Source organism: Ambystoma mexicanum, chromosome 2p, assembly GCF_040938575.1.
Source record: "Ambystoma mexicanum isolate Mex_15411 chromosome 2p, UKY_AmexF1_1, whole genome shotgun sequence".
Taxonomy (NCBI): domain Eukaryota; kingdom Metazoa; phylum Chordata; class Amphibia; order Caudata; family Ambystomatidae; genus Ambystoma; species Ambystoma mexicanum.
The window spans coordinates 1,336,910,653-1,336,930,110 of record NC_090923.1 but is presented as its reverse complement, the minus strand read 5'-3'; the positions used below and the strand labels follow the sequence as shown (position 1 = coordinate 1,336,930,110).

Genomic DNA, 19,458 nt, shown 5'->3' with positions numbered 1-19,458 from the left:
TCCATAGACTCAGCCTCTTAAGATCACTTGTTATCACTATGTTCGGATCTTCTTTATGCAGTCTTGGTGAATGTCAGTTATCATCATCATCAAAACTATCTCCATAGCAACATGCTATGTTATGGTATGCAGTCCAAATACACACACACTCCCAGATCACTGAAAGGATTCCATGAGTATTGCCTCACAGGACTTTGAATCCCCAAATGCAATGAACATTCATTTTTAAAAATCTACATCGTGGTGATCTTACTCCTCATCAGTTTTCTTTAATTGCAAAAAATACACCCCAACCACAACCAATATAGAATCCCAAAACCGCAATATATTTTAAATGAAGGGAAACAAAATCCAAGTGCCAAGGACGAGTGTGCTCGTCCTTTTTGCATAGACTTGCATAATAGCCTGGCACTTAATGATAAAATAAAACCAAAGAGGAGAATGTCCACAGAAAACACCAATTCAATATTAAAATGTTCTATATGGTATAAACCTGGGGTTATTGGGGGATTTTAGTGGCAAGGATTTATGAATTGAAAGAAACAAACTTGAGAAGGCTTCGGTGGATGATATTGGATAGCCAGAGCGGGGTAGCTCTGTGGACGTTTGTGGAAACTGTTTGAGGACAAGACAATTCTGCAAATAATCAAAGGCTAAGTCACGAAGAACATTATAAAGTTCATTGGATTCAAATGGAACGCATTCCCCTCAAAGTCTTTAACTCCTCGGAACTTGTTTAGAGGAAATGTGGTCCGGAGATCTGCAATCCATCGCCTCACATCTGCATCAGGTTGATGTAATTGCGCGGAAAGGTGCCCACTCTGCCGCCAATCCGACCTTTCCACCAGTTGGGGTCTGAGCAATCCAGAACCTCAATGATTTCTCCCCTGTAGAAGGGAAGCTCAGTGGCATCTTGGGAGGCAAAGTCGAACTGGGCCTGAACAAACTTGACCTTTGGCTGAGGGACGAAAAAAGACCGGGTAAGAAATAAGGCATAATTCAAACAAAATTGATACTCATTCAAGTCAATAATTGCATACACTGGAGTATAGTAACACATCAGTTTATAGAAAATCATCCATAGATGTTTCAACAACATTTTCATGTTATATTCACTTTCCCTTCACATTGCCCTGTGTCCTAGCTAATGTAGGGAGGCACTGCCCGATAGCACAATGAATCATGTGTTAATACTGATATTTTAATACCTGAATATTATTCTTTTCATGGCTCTGCCTAATGTACCTATCTGGGCCCTTACCTCAGGCACACGGTCCATTGCGTGCTGGTTATTATCGTCTCAATTTTAATCAATATAGTTCAATGATTATTTACTCCGATTTTATTACTATTATTCATGTGTTTCGGCAACATAATAAGAAGTCCACTTCTTCAGGGCCAAAGTTAAGACGTAAGGTAATAAACTCTAATATTGGTGCTTGTAGCTTCTAAAATTTGTTTGTCGGTGGCATGGTCATCGTTTGGACAAAAGGTGAAGATTCTCTTACACAATTTCATGAATCAATCAATTGCTGCCACCGCCAAATTAATTTCACCACAGACTTCAATATCACGAGATGAGCGCACAGTTTCTGGATACCACCATGCCTGCTGGAAGGAATGGCCAGATGGAAACTGCTGTATACAAGAAACCCAAGTACCTGCACTGGGCAGGTCTGCATCTGAGCCACACAAAATGATCTGTCATTTACAGTCACGCAATCCCCTACCAGCGCATATGCTCCAAAATGTGGACACGGGACAAGCAACTCCCCGCACTTGCAACATCATTTCTGCAAAAGGGAAACTCATCTAGACAAATCGACAGGGAGTTTGATTGTGCCTTAAACATTATAAGGGAGACCTGATATAATACAGAGAAAGCAAAACTACTTCAAGGCTACCCTTAGTGGTCATCTACCACCCAGCATCAACCAGAATTAACAGAATTGAGAAGGACCTACAACTAATATTCAATAGGGACAAAAAACTACTAAAAGACATTTTTAACTGCACCCCCTTGATTGCATGTAAGCAACCGGAAAATATAGCACATCCCCTGACCAGATCTGCATTTCTATTAGATCAAGAACAAATGAGACATGGGGCCTCATTACAACCCTGGCGTTGGACCATGGTGCTATTAGAACCATGGTCCATGCCGGATTCCGCCATGGTGGATGGCGGATTTACCGCCCCATTCCAAGGTTGGCGGGGCGGTAAATCCCCATTCACCATTGCCCCTTCCCCATTCCCATTTTTGCCCCATAGGGCTCAATGGGGATGGGGAAGGCGCTAATTACGGCACCGTAAATTACGGTGCCGTAATTAGCACCAAGGTCGCTTAGCGCCTTGGACTTTAACGCCTGCAAAAAGCAGGCGTTAAAGTGTGAATCTGGCGTTAAGGGTTTAACGGCGCCACAGCCTTTTACGGCGCCGTTAACCCCTTAATGCCAGGGTTGTAATGAGGCCCATGGAGCATACCCATGCAATATTAGGAGATGCAAAACCAGCCAACACATCTGCACTGTGTAGATGTCTAGCTGTGGATGATCACAGCACTGCATTCCTTGCATGTTGGCGTTGGATGTAAATCTCTCATTACTGTTCCTCCCCCTCACCTTTGTTTTCTACCATTTAAAGACGAAGATCTATATGACTTTGCAAGCTCCTTCAATATTGCATCTCAGCATAACGTTTTCAGTTAGTCCTATAAAAGGTAGCACAACTCAAAATTAGCACATTATTTTAGCAACTATTTTAGTTTCTGAATAAGAAACACTTGTGTGGGTGCACTTGATTGCACTTGCGTGGCCTGCGCCGTTAAGAGCCAAGTCGTTTGTTCTCTGCGGATCTTGCCTCACAAGAGAACTGGTTCCAATTGAGAACAAATTCTCATTATAAAGCAGGTATATTTGATAGATCACTGTGCAATGAGACAATCAGATTTTTAACTCATCTTCTCTCGTCTAGTTGAATGTGCCTCAGTCTGACTTGTAACATGAAGAGGGCTTTTTTTGTTGTTGGAAAGACAACAAATTAAATTCCACAAGGTTGAGTTGAGTGCCAATAGGCAACCTGCACATTTCACTCTCCCTTATATATTTTCTTTGTTAGGTCTAGAAGCAACATTTAGGAGAAAAGCAGAACAGCTGTCATGACCAAGAGGCACCTGCATGCCCCCAACATAATACTTTACCACGCCTTAGAGTCATCACTAAAACCTCGAAAAACTTTACCCTGACCTGACATTTACTTCTCATGACCTCTACTTGGACGTGGCTGTTGCCCCCAAATTGAGTTGAAATAGTAAATCGGCCCTGATAACATAAAGGACACGTGCAGTAAAGGTCAGGCTGAGGTAAAGTGGGATGAGAAATGTTATGTTAGGTCAGGGGTCGGGAACCAGTGGCTCTCCCTATGTTTTGGACTATGACTCCCATGATTCCTCATCATTGACTCTGCTGGCCAGTGCTGATGGGAGTTATAGTCCCAACACTCGGAGAGTCAAAGGATGCAGAGCCCTGGGTTATGTGATAAAGCAAACAGAGATATCCCAGTTGATCGTTTTTGTCTCTGATCCTGCCATTTTAACTTGTTTTTCCTTTGATTTATAAAGAGTGACCTTCGCTCTAAAGGGGAACCATGGATCTGTGGTTACTGGACCACTGGATTAACAGAGGATCGTGAATTAAGGAATGATAATCCAGTCCGTAGCAAGATCTTGGAAGTGACATGTCTATGTATGTACTGAGTTTCTTTCAAAGGATGAGAAGATTGTCAATGTTACGAAGGGTCTGGAGCAACAAGCCCCATAAAATGGACACCTGGACCGAGAACATACAGGAGCCCCCTTTCCAGCACTGAAACTCTTAAACCTCATGATGTTGGCGTTTGAGCCCTTCAAAGCCATGCTACTGAAGTATATGTCGTCGGTCTTTGGAAGACAAAGCTACATGTCTAGTGCCTAGAAACACTTGGCTGAAGGCGCTTTATAAATACAAAATCATATCATATCTCGGGGCTAGATTCTGACACCCTCTATCGGTCTACAGAAGGAAAGAGTGGGTGTTCTTCATTTAAAATCGGAATTTCCATCATTAAAAAAGTGAATTGCCACGTTATCCTGACAACCTGCCCGCCATTTTGTACTCTACACTATGCGGGCACCGTGCTCATCCAGATACACAAAGACAAAGTTACAGACCAAGTCTTGCTAAAAAGAAAACTTGAAAATGCTCTGCCATTCTGCGGCCCAGGACTACGTTTTGCAACTAGATAATGCTGAAGTGCCTGGAATGAGTGAGGTGCAGCTCAAGCGCGGCCCAGGGGGCTTTGTGCCTGCGACATTGTTAAGGAATGAGATACTGTTGGCATTTCAGTCAATATCCAGAAAGAGGACCATTTTTCCAGATGCCTGGTGATGACCACATATTGGGTGTATGTCTGTTTTTCCACCCGCTTTAACAATTTGGAGTGTTTTCATATTTTTGGCAGACAGAGCAGCAGAATGAAAAAGAATTACCATTTTTGCTTACCCCGCATGCTCCACTTGCTAAAAAAAAACATGCATTAACACCAGCATGACTTTTTCATATCAGCATTCATGCATAGGATTTCTATGGAATCCACCTTTTTTTAGCACACGTTAAAAGCAGGTGGATTCCAAAGGAATCCATTCAGTTCTGGAAATGGAAAACATGTACTGGGGATCCCTCTCCTCTTTGGAGGGTGGGGGTGGGGTTGGAGGTCTGGCCATGGGGAGGAGGGAAGTGGCCGAGGGGCGAGGCCTTAGGACAGGTCACGCAACACATTATTCTCTTCATAGAATTGCAGCCTCTTCATTTGCATACAATTAAAGAGAATTATGGGAGCATTAGGATGCCTTCAATTTTAAATTTGAAACATTTGTGATAGATATTCAGCAAGAAACCTTTTTGAGCGAGTCATGGAGGTGGGACTCTGCTCTTTTCATTAGCCACAATACTCACCCCAGCAATAAAATGTCTGCAAATTGAAAGACATGTATACTCATTTGGACAGCTATGGGACACGTGTGTGAGGCTTTGGCTGTTTCTGCATTCAGTCTCCCAGGCAGAGTCTTCTGGAGCGTGGGCAGGGAGAGCTCGGCTGGAGGACATGTCCAGGAGTGTCCTCGGCCAGCCCCTGAGCCTCGGGTCATAGCAGCGCTCCGGGAAGACATACTTTGCCGGGGCTCGACTCTGTCTTGTTCCGGCCCAATTCCTACACTGAATCCATTATAAAAGCATCCTGCATTCGTTTATTGTGCGAGGCTTATACATTTCTTTGTGATATGAAGGGCTAATTTGGACCCATCGAGCTTAAACACATTTGTGGTGCAAATAATGACAACTATGCGGAGGAGACCAAAGTACACGTAGGTGGTCCCCTGCGTGCAACCTACACATCTCAGAAAATGCCTCTGAAAGAAAGGACCAATGAAATGAAACAGGAAGGGGGTCATTTCATTTAAAGTGCTACTTGTATGCAGAGCACTGAAGCGAACGGACGAGGCGCAATCGTATTTCCCCTCCAGTCTCCCACACCGACTGCAAAACATCTTCAACATCCATCAGAGCGTAAGAACAAGAGGTAAACACGTTCGCCTTTGTTTACCGTCTTAATTTTACGCTTTACAGGGCCCGGAAATAACTCCCAAATGTTGATATTTTAAAACCAATAGGTTGTTTTTTTCTGCACCATTAAAGAAAGCCAATGTTCCGAGTGCTTTGAGACATCATATGCATTCCAAATTATGTAGAAACAATAGCAGAAATCAGCGTAAACAACCGCAGGAGATACAGCAGGTCATTTTCTAAAAACCCTGTACATTGCACGGAGGGTACTTGTGACATTTGCGCTTAAGTGCAAAAAAGTCTCCCCTGTGCAATTTTCAACATTTGCACTATGCACTGCACAAAGGATTAAACCAGTACAATCACCTGTACTCCTTCATTTTGCTCCTCGGTAATACTGCAAATGTTGTAAGTGCCTCCTACCATCTGCACCGAGCAGGCAGCATTTACAATACACTCCTACTGGAACCCGCCTGCGTTCAGCTGGTGTAAAAAGCAGGCGGAATCCAGAGACAATCAATGTATTCCCACCAGGATCAAAAGCAGATGCTGGCGGTGATAGATGCAGGGGGTGGAAGAAGTAGTAACTCCACTCCATGCAGCCGCACCGCCATACAAGTGTGCACTGTCACCATGTTGAATTCCCAAGGCAATTCCACCATGTCGATGTGGGCCACTGAGAAAAAGCAAGGACATTGGCAAAGGGAATGTACGAGTAAGTTGGGAAGGGAATGAAAAGAGAAAAAAGGAGGATAAAAAAGGGAGGAGTTGTAAAAGGGGGTGAAGGGGAGGGGTGTTTAAGAGGTTAGGAGGAGGGTATGGCGTGACCCCCCCCCCCATTTAAAAAGAGAACCAAAAAAATAATTCTCCAAAAGAGAAAAACAAAATGAAGGGGAAACAACTGTTCATTTGATTTAAAGGGAAAGCTGAGTTTATGACATTTAACCACATACAAATCAACAAAAAACTGGGCAGAAGGTAAAAAGCAAACGTGAACGTTGTACTTGCTTTGTATGTTACGCCATGTCCACCCTGCATCAGGGACGTAAGCAGACTAGGGTCTGTAACACCATGTTCACAGAGGCCATCCCAAATAACACACATTTGGAGAAAGTGACTGTAGAACCAGCTCTCCGCAGCTATCTTAGAGATCATACCTCATCTCCGGCCTCAGCCAGTAGCTCCCAACTCTTACTGCCCTTTATGAGTGGTAAGCTGTTGATAATCTATTTGCTTTCTTCCTGACACTTTTACATAGAATGCTTACCAAGCTTAATCTGTGGTTTTGTATAGTCCTATTTGCACAGAAAGACCAAGTTTATTCTGAGTAGAATTTCCCATTCTGGGTTCTTTTGACACTTCCCAAGCAATCCCTGTTAGGAGTTTTCTCCCGAGGGGAGAGCTAGGCTCACCTTGGCTCGCCTATTGAGATCAGTGTGACAAATCCAGGGAATTCATCCCCTCTCCCCAAGGGGGAGCCATCCTCTTTGGAACTAGGGAGGTGATCCCCCTAGTGGACTGGGCAAGTGTGATCCCACAGGGGTGACCCTCCCTCGGTGGATAAAGAGTCCCCAGAAAAGAATTTTGTCAGCCTCCTTTGTGTGAAAATTCCCATATGTTTGCTGGCTACATGGAGGAATTGACCAGTATAATTGTATGTATGGCCCTTTAGAAATGGCAGGTGTGGCTTCTGACCCTTTAATAAAACCCTCATTATGAGAAACACAGGATCATCCAATCTCGTTTCAGCCTGAGACATAAAGACCCCATACGAGCAACACCAGTTGAGAAGGAATGGGAAGAGGAAGTCCTGTGGAACAAGCCACAAGAGGGGACGGCCTCCTGCATGGCAGAGTCAGGAAGCAGCCGGACACAGATCGCATATTGCGCAGAGGAGCCAAAGGGCTTGAGCAATGCTGCTCTTTCCGAAATAGTCTGGATACAGCTAAGCTTGACCGAACAAGCAGAGAATTACTGGCCAAGCCCAAAGCGGTTGATCATTGAACACAGTCCACAACGCCAATGAACCCGTGAGAATCAGCCTGGAGAAGAAGCCGATGGAAGGAATCGACGCAGGGAACCAAGAAAGAGGCCAAACAGCAGTTCTGTGACAGCTGAGGAGACCGCCTCGTTTGATGAATGCTGCCACAACAAACAAGGTACATGGTATTTCCAGGTAAAAGGGAGTACGGCGGAGAGGCTCGGTCAGAGCCCACGGTGGAGTTAGAGACCAAAGAGCCCTGGGTGGGGTGAAAGCCACATGACCCAGTGGAGGGTAGAGGGATACCCAGTCCCAAGGTTGGGTGAAAAAACCCCATGGCAGGGTGAGAGTCCACGGAGCCCTACATAGGGTGAAAGCCAAACAACCTCAACAAGGGGTAAGAGATACAATACCCCACGTTCAGATTCTGGACCAGAAAAAAGGATGGAAAAAACAAAACCCCAAGAAGGGGCCAGAGAAGCAATAGCACCAAGGTCGCTTGAGACAAACCATACTCCAGAGCCGAGTAATTGCAACTCGATTGCAGTCATCAAAGACTGTTATACCAGAAGATGAGGCAGACTCAAAAGACATTCTTACTTGAGTTTTGAACTGTACAACCAGGCATGGCTGGGACACATCAAGAGAGACATTTGGGTGGGGATCAGAAGCCAGCTGCCATTTTAGACATTAAGAAGGGAACCCTTAACAGACCTGTTCTGGTCGAATTTATGTTAATCCTCTTTATTCGTGGTAGGACAGAACTCAGGTTAGATTTGGCTTTGGGACAGAGGACTGTGTTAGGTTTGTAAGACTTACTGACAAGCACCAGTTATTCTTTTTTTTTTGAGGGGCCAAGAGCCACATTAGATATAGGAAAAGAATAGGCCTTCTTGTCTTCCTTGTAATAAAACACAATTTGTGACATGACCTCTTGTCTGCCTCCACGATCTGACTTACCACAGCAGCAAGTGAGGAAGGCAAAACACTTAGGAGTTAATCAGGGCACACAGGATTATAGGGCATACTTTGACTAAATGAACCTCTAAACCCTAGGTATATTTTGATACTTTGTATGTCGCTGCAGGTAGGGTAGGTAAATATGTAGGTACAATTAAAAGAACACACATCCAATTAAAGAGCAATGAGCTCATGTTGCTAGATCACATAATTTGATGGCAGGGATCTGGTACATTTGCACTCAGGTGTAGCCAGGTCCCCGCCACCAACCTTTTGTTAAAAGGTGACATACCTTTTGCCCCAGACTTTTGCCAAGCAGCGTTTACTTTTCTTTTTGAGCACCGCTTGCCATGCTCGAATGGCAAGCAGCCCTCACAGTTACAATCAAACACTGCCAGATATGTTTCATTTTACTTGTGAACACTGCTTGCTTTGCATGCATAGTAAGCAGCGTTCACAGTTACAAGGAAATGCATGCGAACATGTCAGGTCAGGCAGTGTTTAATTGTAATTGTACATGCTGCCTACCATGTGAGCATAGCAGCCATTGTGTACAATGAATCACTATTGAGTCCGCCTGCTTTATACTGGTGCATAAAGCCGCCAGACACCATAGGGATCGCTAGCATTAGCGCCAGCATGAAAATCCATTCCAGCGCAAATGCTGAAGCATTTGTATGGTGAGAGGAAGGGAGGCGGTGGAAACGCAAATTGCGCTCCGCCCCTCCTCTCCACCATACAAATCTGAAAAAATTGAGCGGTAACATGAATGAATAGAATAAAAGCTTTACGGAAGGCTTTTACGTCATTCATTTATGTTATGTGCTCATCGAAAATGAGCTCCAGATTCTTGAATAGTAAATGATTCCCAACTCTTAATTTCTAGAGTTGAGATCAACCACACGGCCATTGGCAGTGCCCAGTCTTACTTGCACTCAGTAGAGTTAATATTCACCGTGAAGTAGGGCCTCATGGAACGGGTCTATGGACCAGCAGTGTCTGAATGGTTGAGTTGGTGATAGCTCTGATGATGATCTGGTTTCAATGGAAAGTACAGGAAGCAAGCTTGATTGGGATCTAGGCTTCCAATTGGTGGCAGGCAGCAATAGTCCTCATAGTCCTGACCAAAAACAGTCCTTGGGCAAGGCAGGCTGAGTTAGGGGTGCCTCTCACTTGAGGAATTTTGGCTATTGCTCACTGAAGCTGCCCAACGCTGGGCTGTCTAACTACAGGAAAGGTTTCGGGCGGGACATAGAGGTTCTAATGTTACAGGAGGCCAGACCAGATGGAAGATAAGCAGATCTAGAAAATGGGGGTTGGGAAGCTAGGGGAAAGCGCATACCTTTCAAGTGGCAATGACATTCTAAGGGCAGAGGGGTGCAGGTGTTGTGAAGCTAGTAAGCACATGGTCCTCTCAGGATGTGTGAGATGACTGATCCCAGAAAGACATTTGGCGGGCACCACGATTGAGGTTTGTCACAAGGATGATACCACTGAGCCAGGGGTGTGTGCCTCACCCTTAGTCTCCTGCAGGAAGGTGGCAGCGGGGTTTCAGCTGACACCGGGCAGAGCTTCCCAGTCATGTGTGTTCTTGGAGCGCCACAGGTTTCAGCAGGGCTTTCCCAGGTCCATTCTTCTGGGCAAGGTCTTCCTCCATGTTCAGTACTCCAAGTTTTCTAGAGATAATTGGAGCAGGCACTCTACATTAATGGGGGCGAATCCAGGCTCCAGTCACAGCCCTGCATTTAGCCAAAAAATGTAGCACCCACCAAAACCACAATCTGTGGAGGCTGCCATATTCAAAGTTCATGGGCTTTTTCGTGGGCAACGTTCTGGTGTGGATTCAGGTCCGGATCCAGGCACCATTCACAAAGTGGTCTGAACTTGTTACAGACAGTGCTGCTTCAACTCGCTATTCCCCCCACACTGCATAGCACTGGGGTGTGCACCACCCACCCGCTCAGTCCTCCTCCAGATACACACTAATGCAGGCCACGGTACTGGTGATAACATGCCTTGTGACCAGTGTCACAGCTCCTACTCCTCACAACCACAGTACAGAGATTACCCCGAAAGAATGGAGGTAGAAGCAACCCAAGGGCACCAATTTAGAGGCCTCATATGGTCTACTGGGATTTGATAGGAGACTGAACACAGCTAAAACACATTTGTTTGGAAACCCTCCACCCCCTTCAGAGAATTTCACTTAGAAAACCCAGACACAGTGCGTACGTACCATCATGCATGTGTCGTTGAAACACGCAGATGTGAGGCTCCCCCAGGGGTTGCTATCTCGCAACATACTGCTACCTTTCACTTATTTATCTTCACTCCAGACATGTGGGGGATGAAACATGAACCATTTCAGCACAATTTCAGGCGAACCTTATGGAGCTGCTACTTTGCCCCCCTCCATCCGGAGTGCAACAGGCTCTGCAGGATTAAGATGAGGCTCACTTAGATGAGCATAGATTTACTGCTGGGGCAATCCGTTTCCCATGCCCCCCCACTTACTTCTCTGGGACAATCTTTAGTTGCCTTGGGTTAAAGTTCCCTCTCCTCTTACACGCTCCTGGGTTCCAGGTGTCCTTCTATCACTCTGTCCTGGAACTGAAACCTATCCAGGCAACGTGGCATCTGGACTGATCGTCTCAAATATCCCAAAGCATGCCTCCCTGAACACACCAATGTGTTTACACACTGTCATGAACCGTCATTCGCGTCCCTTCTGGACTTCGTGGTCCCTGACCCATAGGGGACTGAACTCAATAGTACTCCCAACATGGCCGCTGAACGCAGAACACTGTTTGCCAGTCTCTGTGTTGTACGCTCTACGTTCTACAAAGCAGACACGCCCCCGCGGTTCTGCGCGTCTCAACGCTACCGCTTGCAGTAGTCGGACGTGTGTTGCTGGTGCTCGTTCAGTGCTTACTTTTGATTCCTGGTTCCTGGTCCCCTGAATTCCTCTTCCTTTATCCTTCCCCTTATACTTACCTTTGCATATCCTGGATTTCCATTGCATTCGGTTTCAGAGTGCGATCCTCATTGTTTCCTGGTCTTCGTCCCGGACATCTGAGCAGACCCTGAAGCTGGGTCACGAACCACATGCTGGAATCCGAGGATCCACGCACGGGGTTATATAAATCCTGAACAGTACGAAAGAAGACATCCCCGAAGATCATGAGCAAACAGTACAGACAGGTGAGAAGAGGGGAAACCTGTAACACACACTGCAGTGGACCAATGTCAATGTCCTTGCACTTCCCTTTGAAGGAGAAGCTCATATGTTATTGACACAAAAGAAATCAACTCTCTTGGAAACTGACACCCTGCAGAAAACTTACTACACTCACACTAGAAGCTCAGGACGAGTTGCAAGACTGTTTTACTTTCACAATGACGCAACAACCACAACCCTTTTGAGCTCCTTTGCCTTTCGTCAGGGTGGTCACACCCAAGTTGGTGTTCAAATAACTTGTGGACACTAGGGTGAACCCCCTCTCTACTTGTACAACAAATAAAGGATCTTCTTCTGAACCTACAGAACTACAACAACGGCTATACCGGCAGTGGCTATACCGGCAGTGGCATATAGGGCTTCTTACGGCTCACACTGCCTGCAAACATCTCTCTCCTCATTGTTAAACATTGTGCAAACTCACTCTAATGCATGACAAAACACCATCAAAATGGCACACTCCTTACAATGCTGCCCTGGAATTACAAGCCAGCCACTTCTATGACCATTTGTGGCCACACTCGTATCACAGTCTCTCCCCTATAAAGAAGATATACGGGTGAAGGACTCTGCAATGAACCATGGGGATCACTGGCATCTACACCTCTGGGGCACAATTGAACTGTACCCCTTAGAATTAGGTCAAACCTGCCACTGACCAGACAATCAGCCTCATCACGAGTTGGGCGATATCCCTACTGGGATACCGGCCAACTGTATTTGCATTATCGCTCAATCCTCCAGCAGTATTACCGCCGGAACATGGGTTGGGCAGTAACTGTAGTTCCCCATTCCCCATTGGGTCCATCGGCATTTTTGCGGTGTATTTACCCCGGTAAATGCTGCCAGCCCGAGATTGGGCGGACCCTTAAATGCAGCGGTAATAGCGTTACCACCGCATTTAAGGGCTACCATCCAGCTCGTGATGAGGCCCAATGTATCCACGCCAAGCTTCTATGATTGGGATTGTTAAGGGATAAACAGGGCCCGTGATCTATCCTGACTCTGAGTGACTTTGATAGCCCCAATTGCCAAATATGCTATATGGCTCTCTGATGAGGTCATAGGTTAGGCCTGATCAGAGCAATAGTGAGTAAACCAGTCAGGAAAAAGTGAAAACAAGAGAAATGCAGCATTTGAGAGACATACATGGAATCTTGGCCCCACAGTCTCCCAGTTTTGGGAATGTCACCTCCTTTTCATCCCATCTCCCACATGCCCTGGTGTTGAGCCTGTCAGCGAGACTAGAGGTCAGTGTACAGCCTGTTAGATTGGTGAGATGGACAGATGCGGCATATCCCAGATATCCCATGCCTTGTGACAGATATTCCACATGGTTGCTTTCCTGATAATTGTGTTCACTAAAAATTAAAAGTCTTTCTGTATCCTACTTTGGCCCCAAGATTAATTACATAAATAGTACATGTGACTGCGCCACATCCGAACCAGACCAATTTATCATGAATGGATCCGGTCCACGGTTAGACGGGTAGTCACAGTGGTAGCAAGCGCCAACCGATGGCAGACCAACTGGTTACATGAATATTTCCCTATCCCAGACACCATTCCCATGCTGGCTCATTTCAGTTGGCACACAGTGCTGGAATTTGCAACATGTTTGCCCAAGGTAACAGCTAATCACAATCACGTTGGGCGTGTTCCGCTTTTAGTTTGGCTTTATCCCCACGCAAACTTTGCATAATCAGCGAACTGCAAGTCTCAGAATGTTGCACGGAGCTCCCCATCCACACGTGCTGCTCCTCGGTTTCACTGCAGAACAAAGTCAAGTCAGCTTCGGAATAGTTTATCATTGAAAGGATAACTAAACCTGGGCACCTTTGTCATAAAAGTGGAGAAAACTACCCGAAATGAGGAGAGAAAATTACCCAAAATAAGGGGAGCAAACTACCTGAAATAAGGAGAGAAAACTACCCAAAATGAGTAGAGAAAACTACCCGAAATGAGGGGAGTTATTAGTCGTTAGATAATGTCCAACTATCTTGGTAAGAGCATGCACGGACGCGGGTCTGAGTTGGACAAAAGCGGCTCAATCGCAATGCAACTGCCAATCACTTCATTTGACCCCTATGTACTTCCTTCCCAAGGTCAGTGCGACAACAAAATATCTCTAGGCGGCTTCTCAGCGTGCCACCATCAGTATCCTCGTCAAGTGAAGCAAGACACGAGGCTCATGGGTAAGCGGAGGGGCGGGAAGGGGAAGTTAGTTTTGTTGGAATTGAGGGACAATAAAGAAGTTGTATAACCCTCCTCCCATGTCTGCCTCTCCTTGGTGCGTGATAACTGACGGAGGCCTTGTGGGATAGACAAACAGGACCCCTCGGGTCCGACATCACATTTGGCGACGAGGCGTGTCGACTGATGCGTGTCGGGTCCCTGCTACAACGAGGGAAACCGAGTGAGGACCTCATACAGAGTCGCAGGTAGGAGGAGCCATGGGCGTGAAGGCCCCGCTGGCCCTGCCTGCAACCCCTGAAGGCGCGAAGTGGAAAATAACCCGGCGACTACAGCCGGTGAATTAAGCAAGGGAATCCAGTGGGCGCGGCAGTCCCCCTAGCCCTACCTCGTTGTCGGATGATGGGGGAGGATCAAGAAGCACCATAAAACGGTCCGGACACAGAGCACAGGACTCTGACGCGCACTTGTGTGCAAGATCGATCCGACAAGGCCCTGGAGGAGCCTAAATCCAGGAGAAGACATCCAAAGCCCAGCAGGAGGCCGAAGGCACGCAGCAGCAAGACAATCAAGGTCAGTCAGGCCAGGGGGACCCTGCCTAATAATCACAATTTACTGTGAAGAGAAGAAAGCGTAGATGCCACATGGCCCACCCCACAGTCAAGACTACTGTCCTCGAAGGACACAGATAGCAACCAAGATGTCGGAAGAAGACAACCTGACAGTAACCCTCACTCCAGCATGGGCCCTAACTTCAAGACTGCAAGACAGTCTTATCACACAAGTGATTATGAAACAGAAAAGGAAAACAGACAATTCAATTAGTGCATGGCAAAATTAAGGACACAACTTATCATATGATGGAAAATTAAGGACACAAAATCAAAAACTCATATGCTCACTAATGGCATTATTTCAACCTGTGCTCCAGCATACTCCCTCCTTACTTGGCTCTCCCCTTCTTTGGTTGTTCTTGGGTATTCCTATAGTTACATTGGACGATTCATATCACCAAGTGTTGTTCCTGTTGTCACTAGAGGCATCGGTTCTTCTCACTGACACACAGAGTGTATATTTGATCAACTTGTTAGCAGGATAAATGTGTCTAATGAGCTGTTTTATTGTTTGTTTTTTGTTTTCGCTTTCTCTTTTCTTGAGCCTTGTTTCTTGTTCATATGGTTCAATATTTGTTTTCGTTGTAATATTTTTAGATTTTTTGATTTTGGTTTTCTGATCTTATCATATGATGATTTGTGTCCTACATTTTGCCATGTATTAAATGGATTGTCTGTTTTCTTTTTCTGTTTCACAATCATGTGTGATCTCATATCATGTCAAATGTGTAATGCACATTTACATTAATTATTGTTTACCAATATTGTGTATGACAGCGCTTTCTTTACAGATCTCAAGATTTTCAAGTATTACTCTTTTTGATAGCTCAGGGGTGACCTATGATCTGATGAGATAGCAGCAGTCCTCTCCCAAATATCAGACTAGCAGGAATTATATATTCTTTGCACTAAGCGCTCTGATGCCCGGTTATCCATACACAGTTGTTTAATTTATCACACAAGTACCAACACACTTTGGTCTGTCGGAAACCATCAGTTTCTCCCCCAAAAGGAAGAGGTAGGTCAGGGACATTGAGGTGTGCATAAAGTCCATTGGGCCTCTGGAAGAAGAGAAAAAGCACTTTCTCCTCACACTATCCATAGGCCCCAACGTAAGACATTGTAGATGAATTGCCAACAGTGACAACGGATACCTACCCCAATCTCAAGACAGCACTCAAAGAGTATTTCACACCGCACACCAATGTAGATTATGAAAGACACATCTTTCACACCACCAAACAAATAAAAGGAGAATCAATGGACACCTATTTCATGCGACTACGGCTAAAACTAAAGCATTGTGACTTCAACAACTACTCAAATTAGGTAGCTCTAAGGTCACAAATCATAGCCGGATGCGAGTGCGCCGACTTCAGAAAGAGGTTATTACAGAAACCCCGTTCTCTGAAAGAAATACTGCACCTCGCACGATCAGACACAGTGCTGGCGTCTCAAGTGGAGGCTTTAAGTGACATTTAAATCTCCCTTGGAAAATCAGAGAACATACACAAACTAGACTTGACGCAAGCTAGCAAAGGAAACAGGGAACCCTTTTGCTACAGGTGTGGATATGAATTCCCCCGCGAGGGCGCCTGCCCCACCATTGGGCAACAGTGCTCGGCATGCAACAGAGACAACCATTTTAAAGCGGTGTGCCGCATGTACCGTAGCTAAGCTGGAGGTGAAGGCACCGGCGGAAGACCATCACAAGGCAGAGAGAGCAAACACAAAGTCCTCCAAGAATGTAAAACCAACTTTACGAGCCACCTCATCGAAGCCACAGAGATGACAGAGAAGAAAGGAATCTACAAGATAGAACATCGGGGGAATGGAGATCGAGCAAATCAACGACATTCAGGTTACAGGAGAAGAATGGGTGTGGTGCCTTGATGGGTGGTATCCCACTGAATTTGATCCATTTTGTTCATTCGATCTTCTTTCCCTTTCTACCTCTAGTTCGGGTCTCATCATTCTCCGTTTCTTTTCTTTGCTCTATTTTCTCCAAACATTTAGAGACTTGTTTTAAAATTGCTCAGCATGTCACTCGAAATATTGTTACATGGCTGAATGTATATTTTTGCGTTTACTCTTTGTAAAATATGGTCTTACCTTCTACACACGGTGTAAATATAAATCAGGATTGACTAACGTTTTTGAAGAAATAATCATCACAAATACAAAATAAAAAGACATTGGGCCTCATTACAAGTCCGGCGGTAGCCGTGCCGGTAAAATCGGCAAGCTGCTGCCGGACTCGTGCATTTTTCCGGTGCCTGGCTCCACGGAAACACCAGGGGATTACAACCCGGGTGTTCCTGGAAGTCAGGCGCTGCAAAAATGTAAATCCCCATTCCCATTTGAGTCCTGCAGGACTAAATGGGAATGGGGATGAGGGAAGCACAGGCACAGTTAATAACGGTGCTTGTGCTTCCCGGAAAGTCTGCAAGCGGGTGGGACGGCACCCGCCCGCAGACTCGTAGTGTGGCAGTCTGGTAACAACGGTGCCGGTAGGCTTACCGGCACCGCTGTTACCGGACCGGAAGACTAGTAAAGAGACACATTTAATGTTTCCCTCTGTGTACAGTGAGTGTTTTTACGTTCGATCATGGTAAATGGGATAATGAAAGTAAAATCCCTATCTTAAGAGAATCAGATATACAACTAGGGTTCTTTCCTTCTTTCCAGTGGTAGCCTTCCTATGCTTTTGTTGTTAACAGAAGGACTCACCTGGCCCTGGACCCCAGGATTGGATCTCCTAGCATCTGCAGAAGCATGGAAGTGGGTCCTGGCTCTCCCTACATCTCTGAACCACCAAGATTCCAGTTTGGTAACCTTCAACGCCATCTAAGCTGCTACACGGGAACTGCCAGAGTCATCCATGACTTCAATGCTAAGTTGCCTCCTCACCTCTGAGGTCACTTGATGCCAATGCCGAAACGTCAGTGTCTCCACATCTGACCCGCCGACTCTTCTAGCATCCCCAGCTCGACACCATCATCTGGTTGCCAGCTTCTTTGAGCTCCAAGCCAATGTAGCTGTAGTGCCTTGATGGTGTGTTGCGCCAGCCAAACCCGCTCGCCTCTGAAGGCAAGTCCCTGCTTCTCCATCCTTGAGATCACCAAGTCTTCCAGCCCTGCTGATCCAATACTGCCAGCTACTCCCATTGTCTTCAACCAGCAAGTAGACACCGCTGCTGCTGAACAGCACCGCATTGTTCAGGTTTGTCATCGCTTCCCCATGACTCAACCCCAGCCCTGCGCCCAAAGCACCCAGACTCCTGGTTCAATGCTAAAAAGCCTGGCCAAAGACAAGAATTAAGATACGATGCAGAGGCCTTTGCCCCGGTCCACTCTTTGGGACCATAGTGACTTTAAGCCAAACTTCTCTTTTTCTTACAAGACAATCTTGAACATTGCGATTATGCCAATTAGTGCATGAACATCACAGCTCATCTATCCAGAGTGTCATTCTACAGCAGGCTGCAATTTCTGTGCTTCTTTACAGGGGTGAGATTTTGCTAGTGTTTTTTAGTTAGTTTATTGGATCTTTATAAAAATAAATATTTTTATAGAGCCTTGATTGGGCATTCTTTTATTTTGGGGTCTCTGTACCTATGTTCTTTGGGTTGCTTCTGTCAACAGCTCACACCCCTCCTGAAGAGTATAGCCTGCCCTCAGCCCAGGGTACCACAAATGGCAAAGGAGGTGTGTCTGTTATGATTTGGGTTGCTGCTGCTTAAGTAGTAGTGTGGGGCTCAGTTGGCGGGTTAGTCACTACTCATCCCTGCACTCCTGCAGAACAGTAGTCATTTTGTTGCAGCGATCGTGATCAGAGAGCACATGTGGGTGTTCTTTTGGAGAGCAATATTCAAGTGCTGCAAGGGGCGGGCAGAATCTGCAGTTGGGTACCTTGGCATTGTGCAGGTTCAAGAGCAAGAGACGTACACATCTCTTACAGAGAAAGATGAATGCTGGGTTCTCAATGGGACACCAGCTTGGAAGGTTTGAAAGGTTGAAGGGCAGGCCCATACGCACAAAGGCTACAGGCTCCTCCCCTAACCGGGGTCATTGATTCTTAGGCGGTCTACATCTCCCCATCAGTATATCCTGTGCTACGGTCGTGTTCCCTTCGCATGTTTCCATGCACTTGACGTTCTATTCAGCGACTCCTTAGGGAAACTCCCTGGATGATGAGCTCAGGTATTTGGGACACATTCCCAGACACTTAATGGCCGCTTCAGAGGTATGCTTGAAGGATTCTCACCAGCACTACTGTTGTCACACCGGCATGTGAGAAATGATCCGATTGTCCGGGATGATAGCTTGTCCTTAAAGCTCCCGCCTTGATATAGGGCGACCTGGACTTTGAATCCTGGCTAGGCCGACTCAGCCATTCATCCTTAAGTGGAGGGTAAACAGTGTACCATTAAATTGGGTAATAATACCAGCGCTTAGAAGCAAGAGAACTGGATTGAAGCGCTGTTTAAGAAGCTGCTGCTATGTTTACAGGTACATGGCACGCTTGTGATGGAAATGCTGCTCTAAATCGAATCAGGCCTATGAATGTATTCTTTCATCCTGCTATATTATTTCATCTGCCACAGACAGTGGGGAGAGGTGAAGGTGGAAAGCAGCTTCCATGCTTCACAGTTGCGGCATCGGCAGTGAGCGCTGTGTGCAGCCGCGGGCCTTGGTTTGGTGATGGCTATTTAAGCGGAGGATCAAGCGCTCAGGTCATATAGTGCCTCGAGGCCAGACCGCGTCAGAAGACGAATGCCAGCCTATTACATTTATTTTTTAAATCATCTTTTGATAAAGACTCGCTCAGAGCACTTTAGGAGTTGAAATATTGTTTCACCTGACTTTGAGTCAG

At 45.9% G+C, this 19,458-nt stretch overlaps 1 protein-coding gene across 2 annotated transcripts in view; it reads right to left on the bottom strand.

The window, feature by feature from the left end:
* Positions 1 to 244: 244 nt before the first annotated feature.
* GRAP (GRB2 related adaptor protein) overlaps positions 245 to 19,458 on the bottom strand; it is a 716,059-nt gene continuing 696,845 nt past the window's right edge. For both annotated transcript variants that reach the window (XM_069645680.1, XM_069645679.1), the window contains exon 5: positions 245 to 958. In XM_069645680.1, coding sequence (XP_069501781.1) covers positions 776 to 958 — 183 coding nt within the window. In that variant the 3' untranslated portion in view covers positions 245 to 775. The remainder of the gene's footprint in view (positions 959 to 19,458) is intronic.